Source organism: Eulemur rufifrons, chromosome 3 (genome assembly GCF_041146395.1).
Source record: "Eulemur rufifrons isolate Redbay chromosome 3, OSU_ERuf_1, whole genome shotgun sequence".
NCBI classification, from domain to species: domain Eukaryota; kingdom Metazoa; phylum Chordata; class Mammalia; order Primates; family Lemuridae; genus Eulemur; species Eulemur rufifrons.
This window is the reverse complement of record NC_090985.1, coordinates 33,945,021-33,965,651: the sequence shown is the minus strand read 5'-3', so window position 1 is coordinate 33,965,651 and position 20,631 is coordinate 33,945,021. Positions and strand designations below refer to the sequence as shown.

At 46.3% G+C, this 20,631-nt stretch overlaps 1 protein-coding gene across 1 annotated transcript in view; it reads right to left on the bottom strand.

Annotated features, from left to right (window-relative positions):
- The window catches only part of KCNQ3 (potassium voltage-gated channel subfamily Q member 3), a 296,583-nt gene that overhangs the window by 8,180 nt on the left and 267,772 nt on the right, over positions 1-20,631 (bottom strand). The window contains exons 9-11 of the mRNA XM_069465967.1: positions 17,486-17,512; positions 2,769-2,971; positions 1,727-1,829 (exon numbers count right to left, since the gene is read on the bottom strand). Of these exons, the coding sequence (XP_069322068.1) occupies positions 1,727-1,829; positions 2,769-2,971; positions 17,486-17,512 (333 nt within the window). The remainder of the gene's footprint in view (positions 1-1,726; positions 1,830-2,768; positions 2,972-17,485; positions 17,513-20,631) is intronic.

Sequence of the window (20,631 nt, the reverse complement as noted above, 5' to 3'; positions counted from 1 at the left end):
TGAGTAAAGTTTCATTGGAACTCAGCCACATCCATTCATTTATGTACTGTGTTGGGGCTCAGAAAACAACACCCCAACACCCCAAAATGAAGGCCTCAGAAGCAAAAGTCTTTCTCTGACCTTTTCCTGCCCTCCTGACTCCCAGGTCCATTCGACCCCATCGTAGTCATAGAAACTAGAATCCCTCTTCCCCAAGGCAGGTCATAGAAACCAGAGCCCTTTTTCTTGAAAGCCAGCCATAAAACCTAAAAATACTACTCTAACTTTCCCTCTGCCTTTCTGTGTAAGAACTGGCCATAAAGAAAGTATGTGACCTGCCTTGTTTGACTGTCAGTCATAAGACCCCCATTCCAGAGAGGGCCCTGCCCCGCCCCCAGGAGGAAGGGCTGCTGCTCAGAAAGGCCACGAAGAACCTAGACAGACAGGCTTGCTGGGTTTCCCTACTAGCATTAGCTCACGCCCTTTTTGTCTAAGCATATTTCTACATGGCTGTCTGTACTTTGTTGAATCTAAGCATAAAAATGGACAATTTCCCCCTGCATGTTTTGGGTCTTCATTCTGAAGTCTTCTGTGCATTGACATTAAATACATTTGTGTGCCTTTTTCCAATTAATCTGCCTTTTGCAAGTTGATTTTTCAGGGAGCCTTCAAAGGGCCAAGGGGAACTCCCTCTCCCAGGTCCCTACAACTGTTACTGCTGCTTTTGCAGTACAGTGGCAGAGCTGAGTGCTCCAAACAAAGACCTGTGGACCAAAACACCTTAAATATTTACTATTTGACCCTTTATAGAAAAATATTGCCAATGCCTGAATTAAGGCATCAATAAAGATGCTAAAAAGGAAAAGGCAGAAACCAGACCTTGGAGTATCCCAGCAGAGAGAGAGAGTATCCCTCCAGGTCAACACTTTGGTTAAGTGGGTTTCTTTGAATAAGGTCATTCATCCAGACAGTTGTGTTGTCATCAACCGTATTTATGCTGCATCGTACACAGTGGTATCATGAGAAACCAGGTCAAAGGCTTGGCTGAGATCCACATGTGATAACACTCTTGTGCTTCCCTGATCTACTGGACTGGTAATTGTGCTGCAAATATCATTACCAGGATTTGGAGAATTCAACGTAGTTTCTAAAATTCACTGCCAGTCTTATAAGGGGCTTACATGCCCATATTCTGATAAAGTTTCTTTAAATAGCAAAGAAACTACTTTTATTTTCTTACAGAATCCCAAAGCAAAACAGAAGTAGCCAGTGTGGATTATGATCTCTTCTGATATAGTCAAAGAATCTATGATTTATTATCTTGTTAAGAATGCTAATTAAAAAGAACTATAGGGATGAAGATAGGCAGAAGTAAAACAATTTTGCGTAAGAAGGCTATCAAGGAAGAAAACCCCATGTCAGTACACCCCCACCCTGACACCCTTTAACATAAATGGTGGTTAAAGCAAGAGAAGAGCATAGCAGTTGGAAATGCCGCCAGGAGGGCTGTGGGGCATGTTGACAACAGGGCAGGAAAGAGCCACCCACAGTGACTTCTAATGTCAGCATCATTCTTCTTGAGGCAGCATCCCCCATAGAGTATGGTCGGCCTCTCGGGACCCGACTCAGGGTTATTGGAGGGGCTCCCTGCTCCCCTTCCCAAAGCCCAAGAGCACTTTGCAAGCTGCTCCTGTGGGAGTTGAGCTGGGGTCTGGGGGGACACGCGGTGGGGAGGAGGGGGCATTACCTGACGGCTCGGATGGCGGCCTTCAGGGTGGGAATCATGTCTTCAATGAGGAAGTCATTCCCGTAGCCCCTGTCTTCCGCCATGGGATCGCCTGTCCCGGCATCTGGGAGGGAGATGCACATATCAGGCCGGACACACCCTCGAAAAGGCTTGGGGACCTCACTGTTTAGTCAGCACCTTCTAAGCCTCTGGATTAGTCAGCCCCGAGCCTTTGCTCCCACTTTGTGAAACCATGCGATATTCTCCAGTTGTGACGGCATTCAGCCTTTCTGAGCAGCCCATTCTCTCCCCCAGAAGTCTGAGTCAGAGGCGTGTTCCGCTCAAGACTGGTGGGGGTAGGGAGAGGCTAGAAGGGAGGCAAAGTGAGTTCCACCGTCCCAGAGTGGCCCCTGGGAGTGGGCAGAGGGCACATGCCTGCAGTTGGGATTCCTGCTCTGCCAGTTTCTATCCTGGTGACCTTGGGGAGGTCGCTTTCTGAGCTGTGCACACCTCAGAGGTCTTGGATAAGACTGAGTGCTTGGTGGGGCGCAGGGCCTGGCGGAGCTCAGACACTGAAGACACAGGCTTTCCTGCTTGTCTCTCTTTGCATAAGTAAAAGAGGCACATGAGGCCGTTTCTCCTACAGGCCCCACAAGGTGATTTTCTGATACCTCTTCCCACCCCTGGGGGCACTGAGGTCCTGTCTCCGGTTCACTTTGTGCTTGGACCCTCCCCATCCTTCACGTTGACCTCTGTGACAATTCACTCATCACGGCCATCCCTGGAAACCATGGTGACATACCCCGAGGCTCCCTGGACAGGATCTGTGCTGACAGTGGTGGGGACCGTGGCCCAGGACACTGGCTAACTTGGGAGCCTCGTGCTCCATGGCTCCTGGGAATGTATCAGACTCCTCCAGCCCAAAGGACTTGGATGAGGGGAAGCAAGACGGTGGTTCGGGAGGGAGGGGAGAGTTATGGACATGAGAGTTCTTCAGTGGAGACAGGAGAGGAGTGGGAGGGAGGAGAGGAGGAGACAGAGTCGGGGAGAGGAAAGGCATTACCTTCAGAGCTCTGCCAGAAAGCGTAGGCTTTCATGCGGAAGGCGGTGCGGAAACGCTCTTTATTGTTTAAGCCAACAGGCTTTGGTTCTTTAGAAGGACTTTCTTCTATGGCATCTACATTCAGAGGGGTAAATAGCTTTCCTTTAGTATTGCTACCACGAGGATTAGAAAGGCGAACCCGATCCAAGAGACCCAGCTTTTGGCTACAAAATAAGCAAAAGTGAACAATTTTCCTCCTTCAGTGCAGGCTCTTACAATTCCCCGTCCCTCCATAAAGACTCACACATTCTCCTCCAAGGAAGCATGGGAACCATGCCCTCCTCTGCTGAAGAGTCTCATTAAGCAGTGGAATTGGGCAGGGTGTGGCTCAAGTCCTGTTAAGGGGGCTCAAAAACTTACTAGCTATTAATATTATACCTTTGGCAAGTTTCTTAACATCCCTGAACTTCAGTTTCCTCGTGTGCTTAAGTGGAGCTCACGTGAGACTCGGGATATGAAATGCCTGGATCATTGCAGTACGTTGCAGAGTCGTCCTTCCCCACGCCCGTACTCCGCACCTATAACTTCCTGTCTTTCCTTCCTACCATCCACGGTGCCCAGCTAGTGACTTTACACAGACAAATCCTTAGCAAATGTTCCTTGAAGGCCGGGCTCAGTGGCTCACGCCTGTAATCCTAGCACTCTGGGAGGCCGAGGTGGGTGGATTGTTTGAGCTCAGGAGTTCGAGACCAGCCTGAGCAAGAGCGAGACCCCGTCTCTACTAAAAATAGAAAGAAATTATATGAACAGCTAAAAATATATAGCGAAAAATTAGCTGGGCATGGTGGTGCATGCCTGTAGCCCCAGCTACTTGGGAGGCTGAGGCAGGAGGATCGCTTGAGCCCAGGAGTTTGAGGTTGCTGTGAGCTAGGCAGATGCCAAGGCACTCTAGCCCGGGCAACAGAGTGAGACTCTGTCTCAAAAAAAAAAAAAAAAAAAAAAAAGTTTCTTGAACAGAATTGAACAACATAAATGACATAAAGCAGGAATCCTTAACCTGCTGTGCACAGACAGACACCCACAGTTAGAATTCGGAGGTCTGTGAACTTGGACGGGAGAAAAATATAACTTTAGTTTACTAACTTCTAACTAAAATGTAGCATCTTTTTCAATTATTAATGTGCAGAACAAAGCCCCGTAATACCCCCAATGCCCGTGCCTTTCCACGGTAGAAATCACATATAATTTTATATCTTGTTATCGAAGGTACTGTTTATGATCATCACTGCTTCAAGATTGTGGCTGCGTTCCACCTGCCACTATGTCTTGTCATTAAGCTCATCACAAGCAAGCACATACATGACTACATCTCAGATTTTTAAATGTTTTGATAACTTTTTCAAATAATCAGTTTCTTTTGTAACTATATATTCCTTTTTATTTACAGGTTTACTTATTATTGGGAGAAGGGGTCCATGGGCCTCACAATACTGCCAGAAGGGTTCCTGGCACAAAACCCAGTTAATAGCTCCAACATAAAGTTGCCCTGGTACAAAAAGCCAGTTGCACCTTGACTTAAGCCCAGGTCCGCCCTTCCCATCTGGCAGACCTAGGGCAAATCTCTGACGCTTCAAGCCTCAGTGCCTCATCTGCGAAACGAGGATACACATTCCCTGCTTCACCTGGTTGCTGTGAGATGATGTTTGTCAAGGACGTGGCACAGGCTTGACACACAGCAGGTGCGCTGTAAATATTAATTTTGTCCCTCTATTTCTCAACCTTTGCCCCCTGGCCATAATGAGCATAAGGAATAAAGTCCTCTTTGTATGGTACTTTCCAAGAGAGCCACACTGCAGGTTTTCCCACATCAACGCAGCAGTCTCCTCTCCACTACCCCACACAGGGCTTGGCACACAACCAACACTTATGCACTCGTATACTTGTGGAATAAATAAGCGCGTGAAAGAATATGGCTGGTTGAATCAGCGTTGCATGGGTTTGAGATAATGTTTGTCTCGAAGAGTGTCTCTAGTTAGGACAGCCATGTGCTTCCACCAGAAACTGCTGGCGTCTTTGCAGCTTGGTGCAGTGTGTGGGTCATGGGGTCGGCGCTGCAGAGACAGGGCATGGACACTCCTGCCAAGCAGTCAGCCTGTGCTCTCTGAACACCAGCTCCTCATCTGTTAAGGCGGCCTAACAATATCTGCTTCATGGAGGTTTGGGGAGTATTACACATGATAATATATGTAACGTTTACTGCCTACAGTCTGGCATACAGCAGGCACTAAGAAATGTTTGAAATAACAAATGAGCAAATGATTGACTAAATGAATGCTTATATGAATGAGCAGAGGGCACTTATAAGTCCTGGCTCCTTCTAGACCTGTTCTCTCTCACCCAGCACTGTTCTAGCAGTTCAGTTGAGGAACTCCAGTAATCACCAGCCCAGGGTAGAGTTAAAGAAACTAATATGCAGCCAGCTCCATCTTCCCTGAATCAAAGTAAAAATTTTTGGAACTGCTTTCCTGACTGGTACTAAATGAATGGCTAACAGGACAGACTACATCAGGGTCCCTGGGCTAAAAGCAGTGGATGAAGCAGGAACTCAACTGAGCACACACCGAGGCCTGCCTGCTCCACACTGCGTGGAGACTGCACATGTCCACGTCTGCCCGCCCCATTGCATTCGGTCGTCCTAGCTGCGCGGGGACTCTGCCTGGTTATCTTTGAACTCGGCACATTCCTCTGCTCAGCACACCTGGATGTGCAGCATGGTGGCTAAGATCATGGGCTTTGGGGCAAAACCAGCCTGGGTGAAAACGTCTGACAAAGCATGTGACTTAGGACATATCACTTATACCCTCCGGTCCCCAGCTTCCATAAGCCTCACTTCGCATGGATGTGTAAGGGTTACATGAGGCAATGCATGCCAAGAGCTTGGCCGGCTGCCTGGGATGCAGGAAGCACTCGATAAATGCTGGCTGTCATCATTATCTCCGTAACTAATCCTCTTCCCACAGAAGCAGTAGGACCTGTGTGAAAAGGATGGATACAATTTCCTTGGCCACACAAAAAAAGCTTTTGTTCTTTTTCTTACATGAACAGGATGAGTTTTGGGGATTTATATATTATTTTACAGTACTTCTAAATGCCAGTCTCAAAACAGTCCACATTGTCATTGCAATCCACCTCCGTAGGAGATAAGTGTATGAGGAGCTTAATTCTGGATAAACTAAGCAAGACAAAATTAATAGCAGCTGCTTTGTCCTAACTTCAAATTTCAATATAATTATTGAATATTAGAAAGACAGTAAGAAGACTCTCTGAGTTCTAACAGTGCTGGAATTTAGGATTTGCTTGTTTTGGCATTTAAATGCTTCCCTGCAACCTCTAACCAACTAAATTGCTTTTGCCATGTTCACTTAAAACCCCATTGGTCACAGATGACAGTTTAGACGGCGTTAGAAATTCGGGTGCATCGTTGGGCACAAGTCAGAAGCCTCGGCTCTGAATTATTCGCAGCCATTGCCTCTAAGAGGCTTATGGAATTCTTCCTCCAGCAAAGGGGATGATCAGCTTACTTCTTAATTGTGTCGCCTGAAATCCAAGACCCCAAAGGATAGGTAAACGCAAGGCAAAGTTCACCCCTGAAACTCAAAACCCATTTCTGCCCTTCTCCGCATGGATTTCCAGTGCATAATTCAGGCCTTGTTCTAGGACAGTACTGCAGATCTTGCAAGAAAAGCCTTCTGTGGAGCTGATATCAGATTTCCTTGGAAAGCCACGGTTCCGATTTGTTAAGTGCAGACGAACAATTCCAAACGTGAATTGCAGAAAGTGCAAATAGATGGACTGGGGACCGGAAAGTAGAGTCAAGGTTATTCTGTCCTGGGCTTCTGCCTTGGGTCTCAGCACCCAGGGAGCTCCAGAGCCAAATTCAGCTCCGTGCAGTTCCCTGACGTTTAGCACTTTGCACGTGCTGTGAACTCTGCCTGGGAAAACCCCCATCGCTTCTTTCATCTGAACGACTCTTGTGTTTGTCCTAACTTGGCCCAAGCATCAGCCCCAAGGCTCACTTACCAGCACGCCTGGGTGGTCAGTGTAGTGAGATCCCTTGGACACCCATTCACTGCGCCCCCTAGAACACCTTAGGCTTTTCTCATCCGTGGTACTTGGCCACCGTAGTGAAATCTTTGACTCACTAGGGACTGTTCCACTAAATCAGTGGTTCTCCACTGAGGGTGATTTTGACCCCCTAAAACACCACACCTCGCTACAGAGGACATTTGGCGATGTCTGGAGACGCACTTGGTTGACACTACTGTTGACGCAGCAGTGGCGGCGAGCACTGCTGCCATCTAGTGGACAGAGGCCAGAGACACTGTTAAAAATCCTGCACCGCACAGGAATCCCCGCGAGAATGATCTACCCCAAATATCAACAGTACTGAGGTTGAAAAACTAAAAGACAAGCTTTGGGGCCAGAAACTACCTTGTTCAATTTGTATATCCAGCGTCTAGCCCAGTTCCTGGCATGTCGTAAGCCTGAAAGTATTGTTATGATGTTGATTGAAGGAAGGAATAAAATATTCAGTCTTCTGATTAATAAAATGCATCTAGCTTCAGCTGAGAGAGGGAGTGCTGTGTTGTGAAAAGAGTGTGGACTTTGGGATAAGAACACTCGGTTCAAGTTTCTGCTCAGTAGTTCATATTCCAACTTGGATAAGTCATTAACTTTTTCTGATTCAATTTCTTCATCTGTAAAGTGAAGCTAATATTATTGATTTATTCAACAACGATGTTTTCAATATCGTGTAAATGCAAGGCTCCTGGTAACTTGCTGAGTATACAGTGGTGATTAAAACAGATGTGGTTTTCAGCCTCCAGTGAGCTTATGATAAAGTTGAGAAGACATAAAATAAGCAAACAGACACATTTATTGCTAGAAATCTGGCAAGGAAACAGAGCACAGTGATGAAGAAGAATGGGAGGTCTACTTAGGAAGAGTGGTCAGGGGAAGTGTCTTGAGAGGGTGAGAAGCCAATTGCTGCAGTCCAGGAGTAAGATGATGGTGGTCCAGATATAGAAGCTGAGACCTGAAGGGTGAGAAGAAGCTTGACTTCAAAGAAAAGGGACCAGAGCTCTCCAGGCAGAAGAAGCAAGGGGCATGAGGACCAGGATTGTGGCCCCAAAGGGAGGGCTCGTGGCCAGAACATCCTAAGTGAGGGGCACAGTGGCACCAGATGAGATCACAGGCCAGATAAGTCAGGGATTTTAGAAATAAAAATAGGCTTTAGAAACAGAAATAGAAAATAGGAATTTCTATTTTATTCTCAGTATACATGAAGGCCACTAAAGATTTTTAAGAAGAGGGAAGTATATCATGTTTGCAATAAAAAAATACATACCTGTTCATAGCAGTATTATTCACAATAGCCAAAAGGTGTAAGCAACCCGAGTGTTGTCCATCAATGAACAAATAAATAAACAAAATGGATAGATACACAACAGAATATTATTCAGTCTTTAAAAGGAAGGAAATCCTGACACCTGCTTCAATATGGATGAACCTTGAGGACATTGCTCTAAGTGAAATAAACTAGTAATAAAAAGACAAATACTATATGATTCCACTTATATGAGGTATCTAGAGTAGTCAAAATCATAGAAACAGAAAGTAGAATGATGGATACCAGGACTTGAGGGCAGAGGGGAATGGGGAGTTATTGCTTAATGGGTATGGAGTTTTAGGCTTGCAAAGTCAAAGGTTCTGGAGGGTGGTTGTACGACAATGTACATTTACCAATTGCTATTGAACTGTGCATTTAAAAATGGTTAATATGGTAAAATTTTATGTTATGTGGACGTGACCACAATTTAAAAATTGGTGGAGAATGGATTGATGGGAAGGAAGTAAGAAGAAGAAAGAGAGACCAATGGGGAAGCCACCAATGTTTTCCAGGCGAGAGATGCTGGTGGTATGGACTAGGGCGATTGTAGTTGGAAAAAGAAGGACAGCAGAACTTTGACACATATTTTGTTGTAGAACACTAATATTCTTCCCTGATGGATTCTACACAGGCTGTGAGGAAAAGAGATGGATAAGGAACCACTCCTGGTTTCTGGCTGCACAAATAAATGGCGGTGGTGATGCCATTTTTTTCGTTGGGAAAAGCTGTGGACAAACAGGTGTGGAGAAGAAATCCAAAGTTTAGCATGGGACATGTTACTTTCAAGGAGACTGAGAAGGATCCTGTCATGTAGGTAGTTGGGGACCTTGTCTGTCTTATTAATTGTTATATTCCCAGATTCTAGAATGGTTTCTGGTACACAGAAGGAAGTTAGTAAATATTTGCTGAATAAGCGGATGGATGGATGGATGAATGATGGATGGATGCAGTGTCCCTAGAGCCAAAGGAAAACGTATTTGAAGAAGTGGATAATCTGTTTTATGCCATTTGATGTGAGAGCGCAATGAGATGGCACAGAGTGGCCAGCACAGAGCAGCTACAGGGGTTAAGGCTCTAATTTTTTTCCTTCCTGCCTTCATTCTTTCATCCTCCCATCTTCCCACGTGGAAAGGGGGAGGCCTTACACAAGATCTGCAGTCCCCTTCTGGGAGGCTCCTCTAGCACTGTGGTCTACCCTGAGAAAGACAGAGAAGCGGACACAGGTAATAAACACCTGTCACCTTTCACATGCCAAACTTTGAGGCTTTGCTGCCTTATTTTTCTCTCTAAGAAAAGGCTATGAGTGAAAGTTGCTGTCTCTCTTTCTTTCTTGAAATATTTTATTCTTTAAAATAAAACAGGATGTCTTAACTAGGATGAGATGACAATGAACAAGAAGTGGCCAGCGGGGGCCTGGAACTCGACAGGACTTCCTTAAATGGCATCAATGTTGAGGAGGATGACGATAATTTCTCTCAGCTCTCACATTGTTCATGGTTGAGCTGGGAGAACCAAATAGCTCATACCCTTTGTGTGATGGTTAATTTTATGTGTCAAGTCAACTGGGCTATGGTATCCCCAGATAACTGGTAAACATTATTTCTGGTTGTGTCTGTGTGATTCTGGAAGAGATTAACATTTGAATCAGTAGATTGAGTAAATAAGATCTGCTGTCACCAAGGTGGTTGAGCATCATTCACTCCTTTGAGGTCCCAAATAGAACCAAACGGTGGAGGAAGGGTGCATTCTCCCTCTCTGCTTGTGCTGGGACATCCATATACTGGGACATCCATATACATCCAAGGCATCCATCCAATGCCTTGCACATTGGAGCTGCAGGACTTGCACCAGCAGCCTCCCTGGTTCTCAGGCTGCTGGACTTGGACTAAATGACACCACCGGCTTTCTAAGTTCTCTGGCTTGCAGATGGCAGATCGTGGGACTTCTCAGCCTCCATACTTGTGTGAGCCAGTTCCCATAATAAACATCCTTTTATATGTCTCTATATATTCCACTGGTTCTGTTTCTCCAGAGAACTCTGACAATACACGTCGTTTCTATCTACAAAATAGATTCCGCTGTAGAGAAATAAAGACTCATTGTTTATTTAGGTTTTCTGTGCATTTTCCTTGGGACATCAGTGTGCTTCTTAACTGATGTAAAGAGTCGGCATTTCTAGGGATTTCTCATATAGAAACAGGTGGCCTGGGAAAAGATCACAGACTCAGGGGCCCAAGGCTTTCTAACTGGAAGGATGAAAGAATGAGGGTAGGAAGGAACAAAATTAGGGCCTTAATCCCTTTCTTAGCCCAGTGAAAATCTACTGAGCTCTTGATAGTTGGGCCAAATGAAAGCCCCTCAGTGGATTTTCTCTTGGTTTCTTGTTCCAGGTGGAACTTAGAGTTCTCTTCCTTGGTGCCTGTTCCCTCTACCCCTGAGTCTGTAATATCTCCACACCAGCACCCCCCGACACACGCTATATTGTTCTTTTTGGCAGACACAACCACTTCCCCCATCAGATGGTGAGGGCCTCCCCACTAAGCTGTGAGTTACAGTTTCCTGGGAGTCTAGCGGGCTAACAAAAGCAGGGCTCAGTGTTTAGGTTAGGGAAGGCAGGGAGGAGAAAAGTATTGCAATGCCAAGATGCACACTTGGGTTGATCCGATTCCTAAGCTAGCCCTATACTATAAGAGTTGCATTTCTAGGGACCCCAGGCACAGAAAACCTAGAAATGTGGGTGTCGGTGAGAATACTAATAATTGTAATAATAAAAGTAAGCTCTTAAGTAACACTTACCATGGGCCAAGTTCTAGTCTAAGCACCTAATCCTCGCCACAGCTGTAGGAGGTGGGTACTCTTATTATAACCATCATACAGATAAGGAAACTGAGGCACGGGGAAGTTTGGTAATATGCTCAAAGATCATATAGCCAAAATCATTAAAAGTAATCTGTAACTTCCAATGTCTAATGTGACAAGACAACATGACTTCAATTCTGCTTCTGTGGCCACCAACTCACAGCACTGCTAAAATAGAGATCACAAAACTGACTGAAGGGACTCTTTGTGGCAATAAAATACCAAATTATAAATAAGACCTAAGGCCATGCCAGGCAAGGGTTAAGTCACACACTCTACACTTATGGAATAAACAATGTTCTAATTGCCACAAGTTTTTTTTTTCCCCACTCTAGCAGGTAAACAAGCACTAGCATAAGCAATATTAAAACAACTGCAGCTCACTGACTGCCAGATACTAACTGGCCCCACCACCTGTTCCACAGGCCACAGCTACAGCTCTGATTGCTCAAGAGACCGATTTCACTAACTTTCTCCTGGTAAGAGACCACCAGTCGTGGACTGGTTCTGGCCAGTTTACAGCAGCTGAACACTGAGTGCCTTTGTGTCCCTGCTCTACCTTATGTCATGTAGAGCCCAATTGTAATACGTTTTCAGGTGTAGTCTCCACTCCAGAGTGAATGTGGGGCGTATGTAACATGCATGTTTGTTTACTGTGCATGTGCCAGTCCCCCTTTGTGAATATTCGTAGCTGCTTCTAGAACCTGTTGAATATGCATACTTGGCCAACCTGTTTAGCATAAATTCCTGTCTCACCTTTCCCTCCCTCCAAGTATCTGCCTCTGGTTTTGGCCAGAGTGTTGCTTCATAGCCTGAAGGTTGTAACACTTTATAAGAAATAAAGTTTTCCTCTCCAAATTCATAAACCTTGGGATTTTTCCATTGACAGCACACAGGCCCTGAAGTGGCTTGGGAATCGCGGAGCCCAACCTCTGCCTTCTAGTGATAGGAGACATGGGTCCCGGTGGCAGGTCATTCCTAAGTGCCTTGCTATTCTGGGGAGGGAGAAGAACAGGTAAGGCGAGGAAGAGGCAGGATTGTGACTGGCCCGCCCATGGCCTGGAAGGAACAGCATCACAACTTTGAAATAACTCCCATGTGTTAACCTGGCTCTCCCTCATTTGGGCAGGTTTGCAAGTCAGCACTGCTGAGCTCGAGGGCCTGTTTGGTTTCCTCTGATCCGGTGAGTCTGAGAATCTATAAGCAGGATTCCAGGGCATTGCAGCTGGTGCTCCAAAGACACACCGACTTACACACTGATGGGATTGTGAAGAGCAATATATTTTTCTCTGATGGTCTCCTAAAAAAATTATTTTCTCCATATACCCAAATTTCGTGTATGAATAATACACCAATTGATCAGCACTAATCTCTCATAAGCATTTGCTATATGCTGGGCTCTCTTCTAGGCATGACAGGTGTCATTCCAGCCAGGTGTCGTTCCAGCCAGCCTATGAGGTCAGTGCCATTATCACCCCCACTTCACAGATAAGGACATGGAGACACAGAGAGGTTGTGTGAGTTGCTAAGAACACACAGCTAGTAAGAAGGGGAGCTGGGCTTTGAAGTCTGGTTGTCTAACTCTGGAGTCTGTTCTCAACCCTTATGGCTATGACCACCTCCCAATTCCACTACCTGGTTACTGTTGGTCCCTGGTTAACAAGGAGAAAGGACCACAGATCTGGAGGGATCTGGTCATACCCGGGTTCACATCCCAGTCCCTGTGTGAGTTGTTTCACCTCACTAATCCTCAGTGTTCTCATCGGTGTAGGCGGATAATAAAATCTAAATATTTCATAAATATCCATCTGAAATCTTCTATCCCGGATCTATTGAGACAGCTTCCTACCATATGCAACCCATAATACTTGCCTTTGCAAATGCAGAGGGTAGAATTGTGTCCCCTCAAAACATGTTCAATGCCTGACCTGATACCTATAAGTGAGACTTGTTTGGAAATAGGGTCTTTTCAGTGTAATTAAGTTAAGATGAGGGCGTCCTGGATTAGCATGGGCCAATGACTGTTGTCTGTATAGGAGAAAGGAGAGGGAGATTTGGGCACAGAGACAGACACGCTCGGAGGGCAGAAGGCCATGTGAAGATGGAGGCAGAGATTGAGTGATGGGTCTATAAGATCAAGGAACCCTAAGGAATGCCATTAACTATGAGAAGCTAGGAAGGGACAAAGGGGATGCTTCTACAGAGTGTTCAGAGGGAACATGGGCCGGCAACACCTTGATTTCAGACCTCTAGCCTCCAGAACTGTGAGGGAATGCATTGCTGCTGTTTTAAGTCACTCGGCTTGTGGCAATTTGTTATGGCTGCTGCAGGAAGCTAACACAGCAAACCATGAGGGCTTAGGGGATACATTTAGTGAAAATTCCTGTTTTCAGGCTGATGGAACCAAGTCAAGGCGCTGTGACACATTCTCATGTGCTGATGAATGATGTGCTTGTAGGTAGAGAGCGGGCTATGTGACACCCAGGGAGGATCATCCTGTCCCATATTTTTTAAGCCATAAAAATGGAATTTCCACACTCTCAGAAGACTTGGGAAGAATCGCAATATGATTATTAGGAATTTGAAAATGTATACATAGACTTTATGCCTGTGACGAACAACTATTGTTTGTGTCTGCTTGATGTTTCATCCTCATTCTTTGGGAAAACAGGAGCCTATTCTTTTCAGGACCTGATTCTCCCCATTTCCATCAAGTGACTCTAGTGGGGGCTTCTAATCGTGGAACTTACATGTGCACCCACCCACTCTAATGTGGAAACCCGGCCCATATGGTCAGCCTTTACCTTCCGAGGTACGGAGATTGTCCAGGGTGTGAATGTGTGACCCAGACTGGGCTGATCGGAGTACTTCTCAGGGATTTTTTAAACTAGTGTTGGGTGAAGGACAGATGGACAGAAGAAAGAGGAAAAAAACACATGATCCTGAGTCTCTCAGCATCAACAGTTTCATTGGTATGGAGAAAGTCAGCTGATGGGGTGAAATCATCACAAAAGGAGAAGCAGAGGCGAGAGACAAAGAGAGGAAACCCAGAGGGTTCCATTCCTTGTTTCTCAGGGGTCCCCACCCGCTCTGATGAGCGGCTGTGTGAGCCACATCATTGCTCTTGGTCCAGAGTAGTTTAAGTTGTGTCTGTGACACTTGCAGAATAAAGAGTTTGTCTGTCCATCCACCCATCCATCTATCCATCCATCCACTCTCTCAGTAAGTTCGTATCTACCAAAAGCTGACCACATGCCAGGTGTGTTACAGGCACTTTTTCAGGTGCTGGAGATAAAGCAGTGAATAAAACAGAGTCCAGCCTCTTGGAAACATTTGGTCTAATACATATAATATATTAAGGAATCATCACAGGATCAAGGGCATGGATACTGAGGGGCGTGAGTGGAGGGTCAGGGAAAGCCTCTCTTGGGAAGTGACACTAGGTAGAGTCCCAAATGAAGTGAAGAAGAAGGCATATGAAGATGGAGGTAGGATTTCCAGGCCGAGCAAGAACAAGTGTTCAGATCACGCGTCTGTTGGATCAATGACCTCACTATTCGTGGACAGCTAGGCGGGCACAGCAGCCACCTGTGCTGCAGCAGAACCAGCCTGATGTGGCGGAAGGAGCACAGGCTTCTTCAGAGAGCCAGGCAGAGCTGCATCTGAAAGGCCCACCTTGGCTATTCCTGTGTATGACTTAGGGTGTACGCTATGTCAATGCTTGAGCTCAACTTCCTTGTAAGTGAAATGGAGGTACAATCCACCCTTTAATCAGGTCATTTATTTATTCACTTGGCAAATATCTATGGGGTATACCCTAGGTTTCAGGCACAGTGGTAACCCTGTGGGGCTCACGGTCTAGAGAGACATTTTATGCTTCCTTTTCAGGATCTATGATTCTGAGGTTAATCAGAGGGAAGACAGCCAACCTCTATTATGGGCTCACTAGGGGTTGACCATAATAAAGTGTACACACACACACACATATGCTTTATTAGGGAAGTTCTGAGTCCTACCTGAGAGCACCGTGGGTGGAGCATCTAAACTAGGTGAGCAGGGACGAGTGGTGTCAACTGCCTCCATTTTTATGAGACTCAAGATGACACACATAAAGCACTCAGCATAAAATTATCAAAGCCATTATCAAAGCCAATCTCTCAGTCATAGCAAGAATTCATCTGGGCTTATGTTCCTCAAACAAGTCCACATAAATCAAAACAGTCAAGACAACCTTTATAAAGCAATAGCTTTATAACTAACTATGGGCTTGAGCTCTTTCCAATAAGTTGACTAACAAGTTATTTTTCTTATCCCCCAAATAGCCCCAGGATCTGTTAAGTCACTGAGAATATAATTCTTTCCTCAGCTGACAAGTAAACAAATGTGTGGATACTTATGCTAGAAGCAGGCACTAAGATGAACTGACTCTATTTAGAAACACTAATAAAGTAAGATTGGAACACCGGTTAGCTGTCAGCTGGTTGCAGAAGGTGGAAGATGCATGTCAGTAAGTATTAATCTAACGCATACGTACACTGCTGACCATCCTGTAGTCACCGTGCTCCCTGCCTTCCTGGGTAAAGGAATTGAATTCTCTGTGGACAATTCTCCCACCCTACCTCCAGATCTCACTCTCACCTCCAGATTGTGCAATTATAATCGCACCTGGCATCTCACCTGCTAACCCGTCAGCCAAACCTGACTGCTGTTCCAATCGTGGTTGAAGGAGATTGAGCGGCTCACATAACTGACCTTGCTCTTCTCCTTTGAGGAGGAAGAGCCACCAAATACCTAGCAACTCTGACCCTGAGAGATCATGAAATAGATTTTCCTGCTGCACCCGTGGCAGAGTGGAGGTTCTTGAAAGGGGCATGAGGGAGTTGATGACCAGATTTCAGAGAGTCCCTTTTCCATGACTGCAGAGGCATCCCCAGGGAAGCCTCAAAATGCATCTGTCTGGGCCCTAATTGAACCAGCAGCGCCGAATTCAATGCGTAGTGACACATTCCAGTTTGGCTGAATTCTGTTCATGTCTGTATAGAAAAGGCTCTAAAGGTAGATATAATAGTTCACTTGCGGTGTCCACATCTGCATGATTCAAAACCCCGCTGGTCACGAGAGAAGGAGAGTAAAGAACACCCCGCTGGGAGTCCTGAAACCTGGACGCCGTGACCTCTGGTGCATGGGCTGTGGGACTTGGGGTGAGCCGATCCTCTCAGGGGGCCTCAGCTTTATAGAAATATCTGGAAGAGTTCTCTGTGGTATCTTCCCACTCTGCCTTAGGAGCCACGAGTGTGGAAGGTCCTCTAGCAACTGTCCTGACGTTGTCATTGTCAATTACCCAGCCTTCCTTTCCAATCTCCCCAAACACCCCTACCGTCCAAACTGGGTCTGGGCGAGAAACAAGCAGCTGTTTGGAAACACACACGAAGCGCTGTCTGCAATTGCTCCTTCCAGGTGAGATGACGTGTGGGTGGGGCTCTACGTGCTCCCTCAAGAGGACTTGACTCAGCTTCCCAAAGGCCGCTGTTCTCAAGGGGTTCCCCTACAAGGTAGCTCAGGGCCCTGTCACCTCCTCTGCCCAAATTCTGTCAGCTCTAGAAGGAGAGAAGTTGGACGTGGAGTCCAGGAGATCAATTGTGAGGCTTCACATGTGGTTTTTCAGCAATAACAGTTTAAAAATATATAGTTTATATGTATACACACAATATATATTTATGTTTATAAACATATAAGTAGTTTGATGTTTGCAAGAGGTGGTTTTTCTTTGCAGTCTAGAACACAGTCACCAGTCCCCCCAACATTGTGACACTGAGAGCGAGAGAGAGAAGGAGGGGGTCAGAGGAACAATCATAACCCTCCAGCAGTGTCTCCTGTCTCCGCAGTGCCCTGCAGTAAATGTGGGGAAACCTCCACAGTTGTAGGAATCATGAACTACAGTCTCGTTCACTTTCTGAAGTACCATCCGTGAGCCCGAGAAGCAAACGAAGCAGTATGTCATGGAAATAACATAGTCATAATATTCGTACCTGACTCTGAATTTTGGTCTTGCCACTCAGTCGCTGTGTGACCCAAGGCGAATGACTCAACCTCTCTGAGCCCCAATCTCCTCATCCACAAATGAGCATATCAGGGCCTGTCTTACATTGTGGTTGTGAAGACCAAATGAGATGACGTATGCGGAACTCCTGGCACAGAACCCAGCCCACCGGAGACACTAATAAGCGGCTGCGGCTGTGATTCCTATTAAGGCGTCCTTGAGTAAATCGACACGAAAGTGGCAAAGGAATGCAGCGGTCAGAACAGCCGTGAGCCCCAAGGACTCTATCTTGGGACCAGCACAGCCACCAGGGGCCCTACACCATACAGAACCTGACCCCCTGTCCCAGCACAGTGGTGGGAAGACGGGGACTCATAATCAGAAACTTACCTGGCTGCTGCCTCCAGCTGTTCTTTCCTGTAAGAAGAGAGAGAAAGAAAAATATAAATAAACAAAGCATAAATGACACGGAACAGCTGCATCCTTCCCCAGTGTCTGCGCCAAAGCTTCCCTCTGAGGATGGCAGAGCGGAGCTCTAGGACTCGATGGTGCGTGTGGAGGGAAACAGCCAAGGTGGTGGGTTTCCCCAGCCAGACCCCGGCCCCACCGCTGCCGCTGGCTCTGCCCGCTTGGGGTTCCTCCCAGCCACACGTTCATCGTTCATCCGTCCAGAAAATGTCTGCTGAGCACCGACTCTGCCCCCAGCCCTCGTGCTGGGCTTAGCGGGTTTGTTTAGTGCCGGGACAGATCAGGAAGCCAGGAATGTGATAATGTAGCTGCCACACACCCCATAACTGTCACCACCACCATCACCATAGTCGACACTGTCATCACTGCTAACCTTGACTGAGCAATAATTATCACTCAAATACTACTGTAAGCGCTTTTCATGAGACTCCTGGAATTGATTAACGAATATAGCAAAGTCTCAGGCTACAAAATTAATATACACAAATCAGAGGCATTTATATATGCCAATAACAGTCAATCGGGAAACCAAATTAAAGACTCAATACCCTTCAAAATAGCAACAAAGAAAATAAAATATCTAGGTATATACCTAACTAAAGAGGTAAAGGACCTCTATAAGGAAAACTATGAAACACTGAGAAAAGAAATAGCAGAACTTGCAAATAGATGGAAAAATATACCGTGTTCGTGGATCGGAAGAATCAACATTGTTAAAATGTCTATACTACCCAAAGTGATTTACAGGTTCAATGCAATCCCTATTAAACTACCAACATCATTCTTCACAGATGTAGAGAAAATAATTATACACTTTGTATGGAACCAGAGAAGACCCCGTATAGCAAAAGCAATTTTAAGCAACAAAAACAAAATGGGAGGCATTGATTTGCCAGACCTCAAACTATACTACAAGGCCGTGGTTCTTAAAACAGCCTGGATTAACTCATTTAATCCTCAGAACAACCCTATGAGGTAAGTGCTGTTATCATCCCATTTTCCCGAAGAGAAAATTGAGGCACAGAGAAGTTAAATAAATTGCTCAAGGGCATACAGGAAGCAGCAGGCAGGATCCAAACCCAGGGGACCTGACCCAGAGCCCCCACTCCGAGCCACGGGGTGCTGCTGCTGTGCTGTGCACACACCCAGGACTCTGAGCTCAGGCTGTGCCCCTGCCTAGAGCTCCCTTCCTTTTGTCGCTAAAACAGCCTTACTTAGCAGTTACGTTCCACCTGGAGGGGCCTCTCCTTGGCGTTCTTATGCAGCTGCCTGGGATCTAGACTGAGCCAATCCCTGCACATGTGGGATCAGTCTCTGCCATCATCACTGGGGTCACACTGTCCTAGAATCAGTGTAGTCTGTGAGCCCCTTGAGGGCAGAGCCCCTGAGCACCCTACACCCCAGCATGTGGGGAGTGCTCACTAAATGTTGAAAGAATGGCCTATCCCGGGAGTCCAGGGGCCATGGGGAGAGAATAAGAGAATCATGGCACAGAAGCAAAAGGGCCACTGAAGAGTGGAGAATCCCTCGTCCACGGCCAGCTCAGCGTCTAGTTCCAGTGTGGCCTTGGGCTGATCACACAGCCTCCAGGCCGTTTCCCCTCCTGGACTATAGAGGGTGGGTTAGCTGGTCGCAAAGCATGTGCACAGAGAAAGCTCTGACCTTCTGGGATTCTCTGGGTCTCTGAATCCAGAAGAAGTAGGGTGGGCAAAAAGAGGTGACAGAAAAGCTGACTGGGCAACTGAAGGCAAGACTGGAGGAGAAGTCACCGCAGAGAGAAGGGTTAGAGAGTTAGACACGCCCGGGGCTTCTGTCCTGTGCCGTGGATGAAGGGCCTGCGCTCCTGATGACAGCACAGCCCCCACTGTGCCCTCTCCTCCACCCCTCCCCTCTGCACTCAGCCTTCTGCACCAGACCCTCCCCATGAAGGAATAACCCTGGCTCCACGTCCCACCCCAGCTGTTACCTGCGCTCGCTGTCCCCACGTGCTCATTTCCTCATCACTCTTCAGTCCATGTTGTCTGGCTTCTACGCCCCCCGCTCCCCTGACAGTGCTCTAGCCCAGGGCCTGACAAATTCCAAGTGACAACATCCAGTGGGTACTTCCCTGTCCTGTCTCCACTGTCCTTTGACGGGATCAGCACAGAGGGTCTGTGTGGTTCACTGTCAGATGCCAAACACAGTGCCCAGCACATAAGGGATGCTCAGTGAACATTTGCTAAAGGAATGGAATAAATGAATAGAAACATCCCAGCCAGGGTGTTCTGGCCCCGTGGCTGCTAACGGTGGTTTCCCAGGATGATAGTTTGGGAGCTTAGGGTCCTACCTTCCCTCTTCATCTCCTCTATGCTATAGCATCGATACTTCCTTCCAGCACAGACTGAACACCTGCTGTGGGCCAGGTACAAGACAACTACCTTCCACATTTTCTTCAATTTAACCATCACAACAACAATCTTCAGAAGTGGGTATTATTATCCAAATAACTCTTGTCTCATTTTACTTTTATCCAATTTTCTCCCTAAATCATGTTTTCTTCCCAGAGATACAATGGGAAAAACATGGGCTTTGACATAAGACTTGGGTTCCAATCTTTGTTCCATCATTTATTAGCTGAGTGATAGATATTAGGCAGGCTAATTAATCACACTGATGCTCTGATTATATAGTTATGACAAATGGAGTTACCCTCTACTTACCTTCCAAGACATCCTAAAGCTTAAATAAGACAGCGTAAGTGAAAGCAGATCCAGTGCTATTGGCCATAGGAAATGACTACTGCATAGAGTGCTCCCTTTCTCCACTGCTAAGCACTGCAATATTTTGACGCTGGTCATAAAAGGAACAAGTCCTGGTTGCACAATGAACTAACCATTCTTGGTCAAGTAGCCTCTACTTCCTAGACCCAAGTCTCCTCATCTCTATTTCGGTTCTAATATCCATCAGTTCCAGAGCTGTGCTATCCAATACGCTAGTAACTAGTCACATAGGGCTATTTAAATTAAAATTAAAAACTTAGTACCTCAGTTGCATTAGTAACAGTCAAGTGTTCAATAGCCACATGTGGC